Source organism: Macrotis lagotis, chromosome 1, assembly GCF_037893015.1.
Source record: "Macrotis lagotis isolate mMagLag1 chromosome 1, bilby.v1.9.chrom.fasta, whole genome shotgun sequence".
Classification (NCBI taxonomy): Eukaryota; Metazoa; Chordata; class Mammalia; order Peramelemorphia; family Peramelidae; genus Macrotis; species Macrotis lagotis.
In genome coordinates, this window is record NC_133658.1 from 821,678,439 (window position 1) to 821,697,814 (window position 19,376).

A 19,376-nucleotide genomic window follows, 5' to 3' on the forward strand; every position below is an offset into this window, starting at 1 on the left:
GCTTGAGTGAATCCTTTAAAGTCAGTCTTTCAAGATCTATCAGGTATCCAAAGAATCCACATCCTTATGGAAAATAAGAATTCACTGGAAAAGATAGTCAGAAAACCCCCAGACTGAGATTATAAAGTGCCATTAAGGTTTTGATTTATCTGAGACCAATAAACCAAATACCAGTGTTTATATGTAACCTCCTCCACAGTAGTTCTTCAATACCTTATTATGGTGTACAGTGAAAACCACCACGGTTTTCAGTGACTACTCCAGGGGAGAGCAATCTCTGACAGATGCTTGCAAGATGAAAAGGCATCGAGTTCAGGACAATCGAGGAACCTTGTGTCTCTCCTCCGAGGTCCAACCTAGCAGGTTGGTCACCAGGTGATGAAGGTCAGCAATTGACAAAGACCCATTTATCAAGGTATAAAGATGTTGCTGCCCCTCTGTGTTAGTGGAGGAAGCACCCAAAGCCACGAAATCACAGATACTTGAAGAATCAACATATACATATATTTGTACATATATATGCATGTGTTCATACACACATACATATACATGCAACCATATGCTTTCATTTCCATCACAATTATATTAACATTGAGTTCCCAAATTATTTAAGACAAACTTCCAATTTATGAGGAAGCTGCTGGCACTATATTACTTTAATCTGCTGAGACAGTCAAGGGATATATTAAAAATCTTAGAACATAGTTTCACATTGAAATATACAAAATACAAACATGCCCATTTGTTTATATATATATGTATATATAAATACAATGTGTTTTCATTAGTTTCTCTCTCTTCCTCCATATAAATATATAAATATTGGATCAACTGTTTGGACATATCTGTGTATATACATATATACATAGCCATCTTCATCTCTATATACATAATAAAAGATGTATACTTCATGGAGAGAGTGAGAAACACACTGATGAACATTGATAATATCTATATAGTTATCAGGTAGCTGTCAGGCAATAATTATGTACATTCAATTCAAGAGAGGCTATATGGGGGATAGGAATTCCAAATTTCCTCTAATATACATAAAGAGATGTGCAACATCACAAACTAAGGCAAAATACATTAAACAAGAAGTTTGGTAGCATTTGAACTTTATCCAATACATCTACATAACCATTAAAGAATAAGTCAGTTCAAAAACAGGCTTGAGATCAGCTGATACTATAGATTCTAGCTTTTGAGTTACTCTACCATTACTTTGGTCAGAAATATATCTGGTAGGACATAAATACTGAATTTTTCCTTAAAGCAGCTGTAAACTACAGAAATGGCAACCCCGGAATTCTCCCCCCCCCCCCCCCCCCCCCCCCCCCCGCTTTCTTCCCCACAATTCATTTTAATTATCTGTTCTGAAGGGTTGAAATTGGGGTGGGGTGGGTGAGTAATTCTTTATTTCTCAACAGAATTGGCAATATGAGACCTTCCAGTTGGTAAACACATATCATCTTATCTATTTCAACAGCAACCACAGGATCATTTGACTTAGTGTAATAGTTGAAAGGATCATGATCAAGCTATGACTATCCTATGTTTAAATGATCTTAAAACCCCCCAAACAGAAAACCCTTTAAAGCAGATTCTCTGCTATTATAGTCTAGCATCACTGAGTAATTCTCTGAGAAAGAATGAACAAAAGGTAAAAATAATACTTTGCATTTTTAGCAATGCAGATTGGGTCTATAATAGAGTTGGAAACGGAATGGAACTTAGTTGCCACCTCTTCAGTACAATGTCACTTCTTCAAGGACAAGTAATGTTTTGTATTATTGTAATCCCAAATGCTTAAGAAATGCTTGTTGAATTCAATAGCCCAAACTACTCATTTTGCAAAAGGGAAGACTAAGGCCTAAAGTAGTTGGGTGACCTACTCATAGTTACAACAATGCTAAGTGGAAAAGTCAGGATCGATCCCCTGATCTCTGTTTCCAAATTCAGAACTCTTTCAATTTCCCCATGATGCTTCCTATAGAAGACCACTGTTTTCAAATATTACTCTGTTGTTTGGCCAAAGATGTTTTTTCCATTTTCGCTTTGGTTTTTCTACCTGGAGCTAAGAGCCAGAGTGTCAAAAATAAGGCAGATTGTGAACCTAATGCCTTAATAATTAAACAGTAGAGGTTTTGGTTTATAGGATTCCCCTTAAAATATCAGTAACAATTCTTTGGGGGATGGAATGGTTGGGAGTGGGGAAAGGAAACTGAAAGGGAGTGAAACTGATTCCTGGGTTACATTTTTGGTAAAGTGTGTGAAATAAATTGAAGGTGACATCAATTCTCTTTAATTTCTGCTGTTTTAATGACTAACACAAGTAGGCTCATTTCTACTGATTAGCATCAATTGAAAAACAGTTGTAATGACTGAAAACATGCAATGTGGCATGATCTTAGAATGGCCTCAGTAGTTTCCATCAAAAATCAACCGCTCTGATTCAGTTCAAAAACTTTTTTGTTGTTGCTGTCATGAAGACATGGTATCATAGAAAAAAAAAATCCAAGGATATGTTGAGAGTTATCATTTCTAAAAACAATATCTATAAACCTATTTGGTAGTATGAATAAGTCCTTTCAATGATATATCCCAAATTCATCATGAGGATACAGGAGACATTCAGAATAAAGCATAGATTTTTTTTTAAAAGGAACTGGAAATAGTATTAAATGAATAACATTTTATAACTTCTGAAGAAAATTAACTTGAAATGCAGCATATGGTAAATAGCAGAGAGTTCACTTATATTTTAGAATGGCATCTGAATAAATAATATTAATAAAATATTACCAAATTTTCTATGTAATTATTTCATCAATACAGTTATTATTAGTATTATTATTATTATAAGACAAGTACCCTGGGTGTTTTTTTAAGTATATATATGTCAACAGATTAATTAACATTATCCTTTATTCCAAAGGTTCTAAAAATATTCATTATCTTCAAATTTCTTTTTATTAATAATTATATCAGAAAGTAATTAATTCAATCCTATGCTGTCAATAAATGACACAGTAGCATAGTTTTTCATTTTCAAAAGAAAAATATCAAAATTGATTTATTTGTGGCCATCATTAAAATTATACCATAAATGGTATTTGCCTTTAAGAAATATATTTTTTAAGACATTAAAAAATAAGTTTAGTAAAGGCTATTCTTAAAATAGCTGAAATTCTTTATGAATTTCTTTTAATTTTTTAAAAAAGATGCAATTTTTATGGTATTTAACTCTGCTTTCCATTGACAGAATAACATGAGGAATATGTTGATCTATTGATGGGTCTATTAGGCTGGCCTAATTTTTCCAAGTCTTTCTCTCTTTTCAGTTAGGAGAAGACTTTGTCAGTGTGTACTTTATAGTTGCCTCCATAGTAGCCATTCACTGTCTACCATGATCACACAGAACTAACCTTCTCATTCACTGGGATGACACTGTCCTTGGGTGAATTATCTAAATTGTGTATTCCAATATCAATCCCAGTATAGTCTTTATCGGTCACCTCAGAGTCTTTCTTTTCATCCTTCTGTGTCTCTTGGGTTTGCCTAGAATTGTAAGCTAATGCAGGTATGGTGTTGACTAAAATTAGCTGAAGAGGTTTCTTGTCCTCCTTGTACTGACACTGGATATAACGAGAAAAAGCAGACCGGTAAGTTTTATTGAACAGTGTATACACTAATGGATTGACAGCAGAAGAGAGGTAACCAATCCAAACAAATACATTCAGCAGAATTCCAATGATATTTTCATTGCATGACTTCTTGCAGATGACTGCCATCACATTGGTGATGAAGAAGGGGCACCACATTACAACAAATAGGAAGAAAACAATACCAAGGACTTTGGAAGCCTTTTGTTCATTGCTGATAGACTGCATAGTCCTCCTTCCATAAGACACAGGTTCCTTGTGCAAGGAACGCTGGAAGAGCTTTTCTGAAGACAGGGAACTTTGAGGGAGGAAGCTGAAAGATGACAATTTGTTCTTTGTGCCAACATCATTCACACATAAAGTAGCTTCTTTCTGAAGTGTCTTTATTGTTAAAAAGTAGGTGATCACCATAATAGCTAAGGGGATGAAAAAGGACACAAAAGAGCCAATCAGGACAAAGTTCTCATCAGCCAGTAAACAGCTCTCTTCTTTAAAGACTTTGGAGTCGTCTTGTAGACCAATGACTGGAACTGGCATTGATATACCTTGAAATGGATCAGAAGAAAGAGGGTTACAAAGAATGATCTCAGGTACAAACTTGAAAAGATTGTAGCAATTGCATTTAATGTTCATTCCTTAAAGAATAACTTTACTATATAGTAAGATTTTAAAATTAATCATTTTGTTAAGATTTGCAATTCAGAGAGTTTTTTGGAAATAAATATTGCTTTATATTATAGATATAATAACTAAATCTCTCTCTCTCTGTATAGTAGCAATGTAATAATGTTAAGGAAACACAATAGATAATTATTTTAATTTAATATGGCTTTAATAACTACCTGTCAGAGTAGAGAATTGGACTTGGAGTCCGAAAGAGTTCACATCCTACTTCAGACATTGGTTGTATGACCTTGGATAAATAACTTAACCTCCCTCAGCCTCAATTATTTGTAAAAAGGTGATAATGATAGCACCTATGTCACAGAGTTGTTATGAGGATAAAATTAGATAATGTGTGTAAAGTGCTTTGTAAATGTTAAAATTATGTTGTTGTTCAGACTCTTTGGGACCCCATTTAAGGTTTTTGTAGCAAAGATACTAGGATGGTTTGCCATTTTCTTCTCATTTTACACATGAGGAAACTGAGGCAAGCAGGGTTAAGTGACTCTCTCAGGATCACACCACTAGTAAATATTTGAAGTGAAATTTGACCTCACGAAGATGAGTTTTCCTGACTCCAGATCTGGTCTTCTATCCACTGTACCACCTAACTGCCTTCAAGTTATCTCTCTATCTATTGATCTGTTTATAAATGCTAACTATTATTAATCCATCTTTTGCAATTAAAATAGATTTCAAGTTAAAGCCCCTCAAAAGAGCTACCAAATAGAAAGCCACTACATTTACAACAGTGAAAAAATAAAAATCATTTCCCAACTATGTCAGTTTGCCAACAGATATACTCCACTATGTCCAGGTTTTAATCAGATTATCAACTAGACACAGATGAGAGTTCAATATTGGGTCTCTGAGCCTTGGGTGATTTACTAGGTGGTGCCTAGGACATAGAAGTGAGTGCCATTTGATTTGCTGATTGGGTGATGATCGTTATAGGACAGCATCTTTCTTGTAGTACCAGTGGGCAAATGTTCCATATGTCTTCCCTAGGCATGTATGTATTGTCCAAGCCAGTGCAAAATGATGACAGCCTTCTCTCTCTTTTTTGATTGATGGAAGAATTGAAGTGATTGAAGAAAAGGAAAAGTGAATAAAATATTACACTTACCTTTTCTGCTCTATTGAGTTTGATTCTTATATGACTGGAATATTACCTATGCTTCCTTCAGAGGGAGAATGAGAGTAATTTCCCTCTTTTCCCTTTTCCCATCTCTTCTACTGTATTAGAGAGTGACAAGCCCATTTCTTGCAGTCACAGTTCAAGGAAACATCTGTTAGCTGTGTTACTTAAATCAAGGTTAATCAGAATAAGGTGATTGAGTTGGAGAAGATCACACGAGAATTATTGTGCCATCAAACTCTCTGGATTTGTCTTACTTTCTGTCCAATTCCTTTTAGAAATTGCACAATAAAAATATTGTATGGATAGATCAGAAATGAACTCTATGAGTTCCATGGGCAGAAGTGTTAAATCAGTCAATCAAGAAGCATTTAAGAAGCATTTACTTTTGTCAGGAGCAATCCCAAAGGATGCAAAGACAACAAAACAGCATCTCTGGATTAGTTTACATTCTTTCTTTTTGGGGGAAGGGAGGGGAGGAAACCTTGGACACAGAAAGTAAAAACAAAATATACACACAGCAGATATGACTACCTTCCAAAACCAAACAAACCAAAAAACCCAAACTCATTGGCCAATTTAGCAAGTAGGGAGATTTGACTTCACTAAAATTATTAACATTATTAATTTAATGATGCAGTTTTCCTATTTGGACTTAATAGCCCAAGATGGGAGATCCCAGGCCTCTCACAGACCTCTCCTCACCCTGACTGACAGAGAAGCTTTGATTTGGTCTGGTTTTTCTCTCCTAAGCAAAGTTCAATGTCAGTATTGAACTTAGTAAATATACTCAACTGGATTAGAACTCCTTAAAGTCAAGAGTTCCTCTACTTTTAGCCTTTCCAGTAGCTAGGATTATATTCATGTATTGTAATGCTTGATCCAGTGAAAAGACTGATCCCTATCTCTTATTGACATTTGCTATCAGTTTTCAGCCTTGGTTGATAAAGCTTAGTATTTTTTTCTTTTCTTGAAAGATTCTTCAGTTGTCCTTGGGACATTAAGGAGAACCAGAACTATGCCAAAAGGACAATTCAGTATGATCACAGATTCTTTCAGCACCACCCAATACACCTGGTGTAATTATTGTCGGCTAGTAGGTCTACCTACTACCTGCAGGCAATCTAGTAAAGTGACCAGGAGATCAAAGAGTTAGGACCCTTCAGTAAATCTTGGCCTTCTGGACAACTTTTCCTGTTTCCTATTCTATAGAGTGTAGTCTTTATACTGAAGAATTAGGCTAAGACCACTTATAATGCAATCATCTTACCTTAAGGAGATAAATCAATGTGACTTTATTAGGATAGTACACTTTTCTAGGTGTGTATAGTACCAGATATCAGAGAAGAGAATTCTGAAAATAAACATTATCATTATCTAGCACAATGTATCCTCTTACTATGGTTCAAACAAGGACCTAGTGGGTAAGACAAAGTGTTCAAAGATCAAGATCATGCAAATTAGGATGAAGTCATTGGCTGATGTCTTTCCTGTGCTGCTGATACCAACCTCTAGTCTTCACTGAAGCAGAAATTAGTCAAGTTTTTTGTTCAATATTAGCCATTTTAAGAGATATGAAATATTCCTTCACTTCAAGTCTTGGGATTTAATGAAGACTGAACATGCAGTAGTCTATTTTATTTAATGTATTTTATTTAATGTATTTTTCTAAGCTGATTAAAAAAAAAACAGGGCAGCTAGGTGTTGTTGTGGTAGATAGAGTGCTGCACCTGGAGTCAGGAAAATTCAGTTTCCTGAGTTGAAATCTGACCTTACTATCTATGTGACCCTGGATAAGTCACTTAAATCTTATTTGTCTTAGTTTCCACATCTGTAAAATGAACTGGTGAAGAAAATGGCAAACTACTACTACCTGCCATGAGAACTCTAAATGGGATCATAGAGAATCACATATGACTGAAAAATAACTGAACGACCACGAGGAAAAAAAGAGTTTTTTGGGTGTAAACCTATTACAGATGGCCACTCAGTGCATATCTACAATATTTAAATGTTGCAAAGATCTGTGCTGTCCCTCTTTTCATTAAAACAGTTTGCAACTCATCTGTCCCTGCTTAGTAGATGGTTTTTATGAGCTTCCATGGTCAGAAAAATTTATTTCCTGGTGGACAACCTTTTGTTTACTTGGCTAGTACCTACAGGGAATCTAATGTAGCTCCTCTAGAGACTGAACTCCATTAGCAGAGCCTTTAGGAACTCAGAGTCACCACCACACCATGATGCTACATCAAAAGAGGGCTAGAGTGAAACAAATACATATATACTTGTGTTCTCTTCCCTTCTAATATGCTTAGATGCCCTTGAAATGCTGACATCTGGGGTCAAAAGAATCTTGATTGGCGTCTATTTTTTAGCTTTAGCACAGATCTGCTTGAATTTTAGATGTGAAACTATTATGCACATTTGTGATTTTTAAATTTCATTTGAAGTGAAATGGTTATGTCTGAATGGTGATTTTATTTTGAACTACTTCGTGGGAAGGACTAGTATGGTTCTCATTCTTAGATTTTTTTTTGGATGAATCTTAACTTCCATTTCCCTCTCTACAACTCCTGTACTTATTAAAGATAGACTATTTAGTAGTAGTAGGTAGTAAGTAGTCAACTTCAAGGTAGTACAGTATGTAAGATCTGAAAGATCGTACCTGAAAGATATGAAAGATCTGTCCAGTTCTGTCAAACTGGAGAAGCTTGGAATATAGACTTAGAGATAGATTGTGTGTCTATTGGTAGATGACCAGCCTAGCTAAATTCATAGAGGTTTTTCCACCGGACATGAATTTTGGCAACCTGTGAAAGGTCAATTGCTAAGGTGTGGAAAGGTGATAGAGCAGTCAGATTGCCAGACCTGAGGTCAAAAATAACGATCTTCCTGAGTTCAAATCTGGCCTCAGACACTTACTAGCTGTTTGACACTGGGTAAATTCCCTAATCCTGTTTATCTCTGTTTCTTTCTCTGTACAATGAGCTAGAGAAGGAAATGGCAAACCACCCTAGTATCTTTGTCAAGAAAACTCTAAATAGGGTCACAAAGAGTCAGACATGATTGAAACAACAATAACCAAGAGGTGGTAATCAGTCTTGACATATGTCTGGTTTTGTCAGAGTTAGAAATTTCAGACAAATTGTACAAAATTTTTCTGAGAACTTCACAGTTGAACATTTCTGTCAAATAGAGATTGTTCTTCCCTAAACTTTCTTGGTGACCTTTTTAATATTTGAGTCGTAAAATCTGTCAGCCTTTGTCATTTGTTTCTTGGAAAGATTTTTTCCTGCTGGTCTTGTCTTGCTTTCTTTATTCTTTTCTTCTCTAACTCACAGGTTGTGCTTCTTATTTGGATTCAGAACTTGAGATACCAAATTCCCATTTGTCAGTGCAACACTCAGTGTGATTCAATTTTCTTCAATTCAACAAACATCAACCATTCACCTTCTATATGGAAGGCATCATGCTAGGATGAGAAATTGAAGACAAAAATGAAACATGCCCTGCTTTGGAGGACTTGATATTCTTTAGGGGGATACAGCTAGAACAGTTTTAGTTTTAGCTCCTGAACCTCTGAGCAAGCCAAGCAGGGATCTCAAAGTTTAAACATGAAGCCCTACCTAGCACAAGACTGCCTTACCCTCAGAAAAGATCAGTCCAGAGGCCAGACATTGTGTATTATATCTTGGGACTGAACAAAAATTTGTTGAGTGGTTTTGCTATGAATATAAAAAGTAATGAGGGGATGCTTCCACAGTTTCCTGTGGGAAGTCACTGGCTGTCACGGGTGACTATCACATTTGCTACTTAGTCTGAGGAGAGTGTTTAGGGCCAAGTGCTGTTTATATTGGTGTTATATACTTTATTAATTTTGTTATTCTAATTAAAGTTTTATATAATGTGTTCTGAAAGTGAATCAAGGAAGTACATAGGGACTGAATTGAATGAGAGGAGATAGCAGGATAGGAGAATATCATGACATATGACTGGATAATTCATACATCAGAATTCTTGACAAACAAGAAAGAACCTTGGATGCCATCCATCTTCCTTTTGGAGCAGAGTGATGGGGACAAACCATCATAGAGTCCAAGAGAAATGCCCAGGAGCTATGATTGATCTCCTAGAATAGAGGCATCAGACAAGGACCCTAAGTGGCAGCAAAACTCCTGAATGGTAGAAGCAGATTAAAATATAATTGGTAAATATTTATTACAACAAATAAAAATACAATATGACATTAATTTGTGGTTTTCTAAGTCAGTATTTTGCTTGTAGGGATCTGTTTCTATTTGAGTTTAATACAATTGCTTTAGAGTATACTGAATAAGTAAGAATTGTGTTACTGGAGTCAAAGAAAGAGAATATTGAAAAGAAGTGTAAAAGCCTTCAAATAAGAGAGGAAATAAGAGTACTGAGAAAATGTAATCGGAGTTAGTACTCAAAATAGTTTAGAAAAAGAAATTTCAGTAGAGATGTAGGTAGAGAATTTATTGCAAGGATTTGAAGTCACAGTAAAATGAGGAAATGAGTCATTGAGTAAAGGTGACTTTCTAGGAGTGTGTGAAAAGAAGACATACATACACACACATACACATACACATACACACACACACATACACACACACATATATATGTATATGTATAAATGAGAATTTGAAGGGGTGAGAAATGCCAAATAAAGATTTCTTAGGGATGAGAAAGATATTTGTAGTTAGGGGAGAAGGGCCCAGGAGATTAAGATTAAAAAGGAGAGGGAACAGCCAAAGAGGGCAGATCCTGGAGGGGATAGAATTATTGATTCTTAGAGTTGCTCTAAGAAAGGAGATGGATCTCTTTAGAGACTAGAATACATGAAAGTTTGAGGTTTTGAAGAAATTTTCCTTACTCTGCTCACCTAAAGTGACTATCCATCTCTTTGACATGCATTTATCCTTCCTTATATAATAAGTAAAATCCTTTTTTGTATTATAACATTCTTATTGTTTAAGTAATGTCCTTGTATAGGTAATATCCTTATTCTTATTTCCAAGGATGGGGAGATAGGAAAGAAAAGATCTTTTCATGCTAGTACCCCCTACTCCTATTTCCATTTGTAGGTCTAAGCTGAACCTTAGACCTTTGGAGAATCAGCCTTTTCTCTCTGGGAACCAAGCCCATTTTCCTGTGCCTCATGGTAAAACTCCATTCCTCATGTCCATTTACATTCCTGACTCAGCCTCTTTTTTTTAGGTTTTTGCAAGGCAAACGGGGTTAAGTGCCTTGCTCAAGGCCACACAGCTAGGTAATTAAGTGTCTGAGACCGGATTTGAACCCAGGTACTCCTGACTCCAGGGTCGGTGCTTTATCCACTACACCACCTAGCCGCCCCTTCAACCTCTTTCTATTAGATTGTTTGGTGTCAGATTGTTCTTTGGCCCACACATCCCATGGCCAGCATTTCTGTTTGGTTTTGAGTACTGATTATTTTATTCAATTTACAATGTGAAGTAATGTGTTAGAAGAAAAAGAATGCTAGTTTTGGAGACAGGAAGACTGTCTCCAAAACCTAGATTTGCTAATTACTTGTTGCATAATTTTAGATACATTATTTAATTTCCTTGAGCCTCAATTTACTCATTTATAAAATGGGGATAATAATATTCATGCTAGCTACTTCACAGAAGAGATATGGAGAACATGTTTTTATAAATCTTCAAACCTTACCTAAATAGGATCAATGAAGTGAAATTTTTCTCTTAATCAGTATATCCAAGACTCCCACCTAATACCTTTTTACTCATTCCTTTATGAACACAGAAGACCTCCAAAAACCTTTGCACATCATCTTAATTCCCACTTTCATCAGTTTACTTGTGAGACTAGTTTCCCCCTATCCAAGGTTTGCTGCACTGCCCTTTTTGGTTTGGAAAGAATGGGTGGCTTTAAGAGGAGAACCTAAGAACATGTGCATAGAGAACAATAGAACAACTATAGTTCAATTGAACTGCAGTTGTCCATTTCATGCTAAACCAGACATGTCTCCAAATCATAAAAAGTTTTTAATGAAGATATTTTTGTTTCACTGGGGAGTAAGGAGAGGAAAATCCTATATTTTTCATAAGAAACCTTATTTGAATGGGAGGCTTTATTGTTTTTTGGAAGATGACTTGTCTGTCTCCTCATGACCCCATATGGGGTTTTCTTGGCAAAGATACTGGAGTGGTTTGCCATTTCCTCCTCCAGCTCATTTTAAAAATGAAGAAACTGAGGCAAGAGGTTCACACAACTAAATTTATAAGATCAGATTTGAACTCTGCAAAATGAGTCTTCCTGACTTGAGGCCTTTGGGTTTCATCCACTGAATTACTTGCCCTATCAGGTAATAACAGAGAATCTAGGAATGATTGAGCTGGAAAGTATTCTTAGAGGTCATCTAGGCCAAGCTCCTCATTTTACAGATGAAGAAACCAAGACTCAGTAGAATTTAAACTTGAGGGCAGGGGCTGTTGTTTTTCCTTTTTTGTATTCTCAGGACCTAGCAATATGCTCAGCACGAATAAAGTTTAATAAATGCTTTTTAAATTTGGATTGAAGTGGGTAGTTTAAAGCCATACAACTAGCATCAGAGTCATAGATTCAAAACTTAGTCTTCTGATACCAAATCTGGGTTCTTTTATCACACCTCTTATTAGATAAGAAGTAGTTCTAACCTGAGAAGAATAATTCACCAAAAAGTTGTTTAACAGATTTCTCTTTTTTTTGAGGAAAATGGGGCTAATTGACTTGCCCAAAGTTACCCAGGTAGTATCATATGTCTGAATCCAATGTGAACTCAAGTCTTCCTGACTCAAGGACTAGTACTCTATCCACTGTAGCACCTAGCTGCCCCTAGAGTCTTCTTTCTTCTCATTTTTTTTTTTGGAAAGAACTTGAAAAATTGCTCAGAGGCCAACTGGTTGAAAATTCTTTTGTTAAAAACAGGAAAAGTGAAGACCATAGAAGAAAAGCCTTGGTACAGGATTTAATAGCAGAGCTAACTATAGAGCCCAGATCTCATCAGAACTTTAAATAATTTGATTTGGGAAAAAAAGAGTTTTTTAGATCACTTAGTTCAACTGCCTCCTCTTACACCATTTTTTTTTAATTCCTGTGCTCTCCCCCTGCTGTCTAGTAAAAACACTTTGCATTTTGTTTTTTTACCTTTTTTCTACTTAATATTTTAAAATTTATTCATTTATTCATTCAATTTATATAGTGTTTGCTCCCAAGGAGCTCTGAGCATTGTATGAAAGATAAATGGATGCTGACAATACCCCAGTGAGGGCAACAAATAGAAATGGGAATAGGAGAACAACAAATTTAAGTTGTTCACCTGAAGTGAGAGTTCTATTCTTTAACCTATAGACTTAAAATTTGGCCCCCAAGAGGTTCCATACCCCATACAATTTATTCAAGAAGCAACAGTTATAGTTTATTAGAGAGCAAAGAAAAAGAATGGCCTTTGGGGATATGCAAGACAATAAAAGAGGAACATTTATTATGAATAGATAACTCATTAGGCAAGGCTGAGAGTCATTTTCTGACACATGGAAATCTAAGGAAGTGGAGTTTGATAGAGGTTGAGTAAGGAAATCCAGTTTTAGTGGTTTCCATAGAAAATGTGCCCCTAATTTTTAAGAAATTGCAGAGCAGGAATGGGTTTTAAAAATGGATGAATGAATGAATGCATGCATTTCTTAGACCTTCTTTTTCTCTTGTGCTGTAGCTAGCCTCAGCTTGACAGTCATGTTACAAGGAAGACAGAAAGACTGAAGAGGAGGCAACTGCTAATGGCAGCATAGGTTCATTTTGCTCCCAAGTTTACCACTCCCACCTGGGTAGGAGGTATGGATACCATAGAAGCTGTGCAAACAGGAAGAAGTGAGAGGTGCAGTGAGTGCATGGTGAACAGATGCTGAAACCTAGCTAAACCAACTACAGTGGGTCTGCCTGCTGGGGCAGAGAAGAGAATGGAAAGGACACAGTTTCCATCTCTTCCTTCTCTCTTCAGACAGGAAGTTTACTGCCTTTGTAAGCTATTTGCTCACTATTTTATTTTTATTTTTTTATTTTATATTTTTGCAAAGCAAATGGGGTTAAAGTGGCCTGCCCAAGGCCACACAGCTAGGCAATTATTAAGTGTCTGAAACTGGATTTGAACCCAGGTACTCCTGACACCAGGGCCGGTGCTTTATCCACTGCACCACCTAGTTGCCCTATTTGCTCACTTTTAACACAACTTTCTTTTGGGCTAAGGAGGCTTTATCTGGTTTTTATTTTTAGCACCATTTGATTTTATAGACTTTTAATTATGTTCAAAATTTAATTATCTTAAAAATGTTAGAAATGTACTTGCCCTGCTGCTCTTTGCTTATTGCTCATGTTGTATAGAGCAGAAGTTCTTAACTGAGTTATTTTCTGATCAATGGACACTGATCTGGGGATTTGGAGTTAATTTAGAACAATTGAACAAAGTAGAAGAATAATTTTGAATTGTCGTGAACCTGGCATTGAATTTGAAATCTAGAAATAAAATCATGAGCTGTTAAAACACGTGTACATACAGATACTTGCGGACACCCACAGACATAACATTAGGCTATGAAAGAAGTGAAGTGTGAAAGATTTCTACTTTCCTTTTTGTTGGTGCTAGGCTCTCTGGGATTTATAGTAAACCTCACCCTATGAAAGGGGAGGGAATGAATTGCTTAGAAAGGGAAAGCCATGGTCTTGTAGGGGAGTGAACTTCTAGGGAAGCTCTGCCCACAGGAAGGGAAGAGGATTAAATTGTAGTCTGTGGATTCAGAAAATAATGAATACTTTAGCCTAGCAAAGTATTAGGATAATTACTTAGGATTGCTTGGGATAATTAGTATGGAAATTTCTGATCCTGTCTCCCTTGTAGGATTTCACTGGATTTCCCCTTCTAGGTTGTTGCTCCCACATCTTCCTTTTTTCTATCATATATACTCTCTGATGGAGAAAGATAGAGTTAGCAGTAATATTTTGCAGGAGCTATATTGGATGTGAAGGGGAGAGGGGAACCTTTCTTTGAAATCTGTGCCCATCTGCATGGCTGTCATATTGCTTTTGAGCAGCTTCTGAAAACAGTGAGTGTCTTCTAAATAGATCCTGGGGGAATTAAATGGGAAAACACAGCTAGACAGAAATCATGATCTCCTGTGTGCTAGTTCATTAAAGCTGAAGACTTAGTGTAAGATTTCTTTCCTGTGAAGCTCTTTCTTTCAGTATAACAGGATTTCAGGGGTTGTAGGAGGTTTGAATGTTTTTATATAATATTCTCCCACTTTTCCAAATTTGTTGACAAAGCTGAAGAAGATATTTAATCAGCTCCAACCAATCAATGCTTAATACATTAGCTGGGTTTTTCCCTTCTTTGTTAGTGTACCCCCAAGGAAGAAATGTATGCTAATGAAAATGTTAAGTGAGAATGGTTGTGATAATCTCAGATGGTTAATCATAGCAAAATTGCATTTTTCCCAACATTTTAATGACATCAGCCTTTTTTTTTTTGGGGTGGGGAGGGAGGAGGAACGGGGCTTCTATTTTCTTTCCCTGTGCAAATGGAATAGAATTGAATCACAAATGCTAGTATTAAAATTGCATAGCATGAGAAATTATATTATTCTTTAATATAGTCACTTTTAAACATTTATGTGAACAATGGAATTACATTATATTGTGAAACAGCTTAACTACAATCTTTTCATTCATTCTATTCATTATTTACTTTAGCAAACATTTATTTGAACATTTTCTGGTTTTAAGGCATTATGTTATAAGGCATTCAAAGCTATATGAAAAGCATTTTCTGCCCTCATGGAGCTTATAGTCTCTAAGTAATCACTATTAACTTGATAGCTCCTACTTGATGACATTTGTAATTATACTCATCAATAAGTGTTCTCATTTGTGCATTTCTTTATTTGCACCATTTTCAGATTCTCTGATGCACACAACCCATATTTTCCCTTCTTAGGGTTGTTTTTTGCTACCTAAGGAATTCTAGTATATTATTTAAGTTCTAAGGTGAGAAGGAATCTAAGCTAAGTAAGATAAAATATCCATTTTTCACAGCTTTCACCTCAATTACCCTAAGTCAAGATTAACTAAAGAAAATCCCCAAAGGAGAAAACTTGCTTCCTGCAGTGCAAGTGAAGCCATGCATATTTCAGGTACTTCTCTATGGCCCCCACACAAATTGGATATTTATTCTCTTGATAATTTCAGTCAGGAAGTAGTTCTTCCAATCAAATTTTGGAAACCCCCCCCCCCCAAAAAAAACCCAAACCAAATCAAACCAACCAACTAATCAAACAAACAAAAAACTCCCTCAAACCAATATTCTTAGGAACAGGAAGTAAACAGATTTGGCAGCTGTTGGAATGTTCATAAAACTTCCAGAACTCTGGAATTTGAACCCTCTGACTTTAAATTCTTTTCTTACATTTTACAGATCAGAAAACTGAGACTCAGAGGTACAGTTATTACAATGATTCAAAGATCAGGTAAAATCCAAACTCTTGAACTATAACAAATTTAGAGAGTATGATATTTCAGCTTGTTTTTATGTTTTGTATTTCCCACATTAGATTATATATATTCCTTGAGGGTGGGTAGATAGTAGCTTTCTTTTTGTTATTTTGTAGCTTTAGTTCTTAGCTCATAGTAAGTGTTTATACCTGTTAATTGAATTGAATTTAATCGAATGCTTCAGTCTCTGCTATTTACCAACAAGGACCTTGGGGAAAGCATGACTTTTCAGTTCTCTTCTAATTCTAAATCCAAGAACACATAATCTGATGACTTCTGAGCATTTATGTTAGAAGCCTTTCTTTGTTGGTAATAGAATACTGGGTGGATTAGACCAGATAGTATGCAAATACAAAGCAAATCCTGCTTTGAGATCTTTGAATTTACAACAGCATCTTTCCTTTGTACCTTCTCATAAGTGGGTAGCACTTGGTGGTGCAGTGAATCCTATGCTGGATCTGGGGTCAGGAAGATTTGAATTCAAGTCCAGCTTCAGACAGTTCTTAGCTAACAGGCTTTTGACAAGTCACTAAATCTTTGTTTGCCGCAGTTTCTTCATTTGCTAAATTGAGATAATAAGAGCAACTACCTCTTAAGACTGTTTTGAAGACTGTGTGGGATAAAAATCCACTTAAAAAATACAGAGACTCCTCTGGGCAAAAAAAAAAGTTTATTTTGGCTTTTCTCAAGGACAGGGCACACTCCAAGTCTCACAAAGGTAGTGAAGGTCAAGGTGCTGAACTGACAGTCAAGCAAGATTATATGGCCTAACACAATCCTCTCCTCCTTCCTCCCTATCATCCCTCTCTGTCGACTCATTGGGTAGTCTTCCTCAGCAACAAAGAAAAGAATGAAAAGTTTTCATAAAAGATTACCTCACCATCCAGATGGCGAGAATAACTTTCAGGATTATAATTATCTTATTGAAATAATGTAACTTGTCTTGGAACGCAAGGTCTAGGAACAGTCTACTTATCATCAAACAAGAGGAGTCTTACGAGCTTCTTTGGAATGCATTCTCATGGGAAAAAGTCTACTATCCTTCAAGTAGTCAGTAAAAGTAGTCTTATCAAAAGTTAGGAGAGTGAGCCACCTGTTTGGAATACCAGGGGATTTCTTCTAGAAATAGTTTAAGAATAATAGTTTGTTTTTTCTTTAATATTCCTTAACCCTGAAAGGACTTCACTAGGAATATTAACCCTGAAATGGTTTTATTGGTTATATTCCACTCAGAATCTATGAGATAATATTTTTGGGAAGCTAATTTGAGTAACTAACTTGGGATCACCCAGTTAGTAAGTGCCTGAAGCAGAATTTGCACTCAAGTTTTCCTCACTCCCTGGTCTAGCATTTTATCCACCACTTCCCCTGCTGCTTCCTCTTTACCACATGTATCCTAAAGAAAATTAAGACAGTTTCATGGTCTTTTGATTCAGTTGAAAACAACATTCTACAATCCTGTTTTTACTTTCTAATCATAGACAAATAATGATAATATAATATAAATGAATAAATTCACAAGAAATGTGCAGAAAACATACATGTGCATGTGGAAAGTACATAGAGGACAGAGGGAAGATTTCCTGTAGCAAGTGGCATTTGACTTGGGCCTAAGCAGGGGAAGGGAAGAAAAGATGGGAATGAAGGCAAACAAGTCCTTCGAAATATGGGGAAGCTGAAAGAATTCTGGAAGTTAGAGGAGCTGTTGCCTTGGTTCCAAGGCTCAGGAACTGTATGATCCTAGTTAAGATACTGAATTCATTGAGTGTCTATTTTCTGGAAATGGAAATGATGGGATAATGATCACTGAACTACCCACCAGATGGTATTATTTTGAGAAATGTTTCTAGCAAACTTCAAAGTTCTGTGTGCATGTGTTTTTATTGTTATTATTTTAGATAATGAAATCTGGCTTCAGATTGGTTAGAAACGTATTTTTATTTAATGGGAAAAGTCAAAAGTGATCTATGTTTATGTTTAGGATATTTCCTTAAGTGAAGAGATCCTGAATGATCTTTCCACCAGAAGCTAGTTAATTGCTCTCTAGCTGAGCAGAATAGCTCCTTAATCAGAATATATTTTATCTGTTAAAGCAGCAACATCACCGAGGCTACCACCTAGTCTGAGACCTATTTATCAACAAAGTGGTCATTAATGGCCATCTGTGGCTGACCTTGACAGATTCCATTACTGAGATAATGAAGTCTGATATGTTACTATTATTATCATTTGCTAATGGCTTTAACACTTCTAGAGCATGGGACCAGAGTAGGATAGAGTTGTTTCCATTTACAGGCTTCTTGACTAGGAGAAAGTCATGGAAAGCTTTTTCCTAAGATGAAGAATAACTGGTATAGGGCAAGATTTCCACAAATGAAATGTTAGCAAAGATATCTTTTTTATCATCACAGTGGGAAAGATTGATTCCTTAAAAGAAAGTCTTGCTAGATTTTATTTTTTGTTGTTGTTGTTGCAAACAGAAATAGAAGACTAAGTGAACAGGAAAATATGGATTTTGAATTTTAATAAGTACTTACTGTTCTATAATAGTAGGCCTGGGGGAACATAGACCAAAAACAAGGTATAGAGAGGAAGGAAAGAAAAAAGGAAGGAGAAAAACAAAGATGCAGTTGGGTCCCTATGGGAATAAGGGTGCTTATAGTTCACTAGGAGAGTGTACCTTTTGCTTTGGTTCCTTTTTGCTGAGGGACAAAGTTTTTGGTATATGCCATGGCTGGAGTCCTTTAAGGGCGAATTAGTCCCTGCCTGCAGGAGTCCTATGTTTAAAAATTTTTTTTCAAGGATTTGTTTGATTGTTTGTCATTTTGGTAGATCAAGCCAGAAGAAGTGGCATAACTCCTAAAATAAATCAAGGATATTTCTTCCATGAGCATCTATCATAAAGGGCTTTGTCTGGGACTGAAACTAGTGAATCCCCTGGTTATGTTTGATAATGGGAAAAAATGTCAACATTCATAGGCCACTGAACAATGAATAAAATGAGATTTACTCAGGCAATTGGTAGAAGGATCATTATCAAGGATACACAGGGAGGGCTCCTCAGTTGAGGAAAGCCCCCTTGCTAAAGGCCTATCATATTTATTTATTGTTTTGAAAGGCAATGGGGTTAAGTGACTTGCCCAAGGTCACACAGCTAAGTAATTATTAAGTGTCTGAGGCTGGATTTGAACTCAACTCCTCCTGACTCCAGGGCCTGTGCTCTATCCACTGTGCCACCTAGCTGTCCCAGCCACCTAGCTGCTCCTATCATTTTTATTGGTCAAGAGTCAGAGAAGCTCTGAAGTTCTTCATGGCTTATTTGAGTAATC

General features: G+C 36.1%; 1 protein-coding gene across 2 annotated transcripts in view; it reads right to left on the reverse strand.

Moving 5' to 3' along the window:
• Positions 1 to 3,169: 3,169 nt before the first annotated feature.
• Positions 3,170 to 19,376, reverse strand: part of HTR2A (5-hydroxytryptamine receptor 2A) — a 54,865-nt gene continuing 38,658 nt past the window's right edge. Inside the window, exon 4 of one of the 2 annotated variants that reach the window (XM_074217113.1) lies at positions 3,170 to 4,210. In XM_074217113.1, the coding sequence (XP_074073214.1) occupies positions 3,414 to 4,210 (797 nt within the window). In that variant the 3' untranslated portion in view covers positions 3,170 to 3,413. The remainder of the gene's footprint in view (positions 4,211 to 19,376) is intronic. The other variant, XM_074217112.1, reaches the window with a different exon arrangement.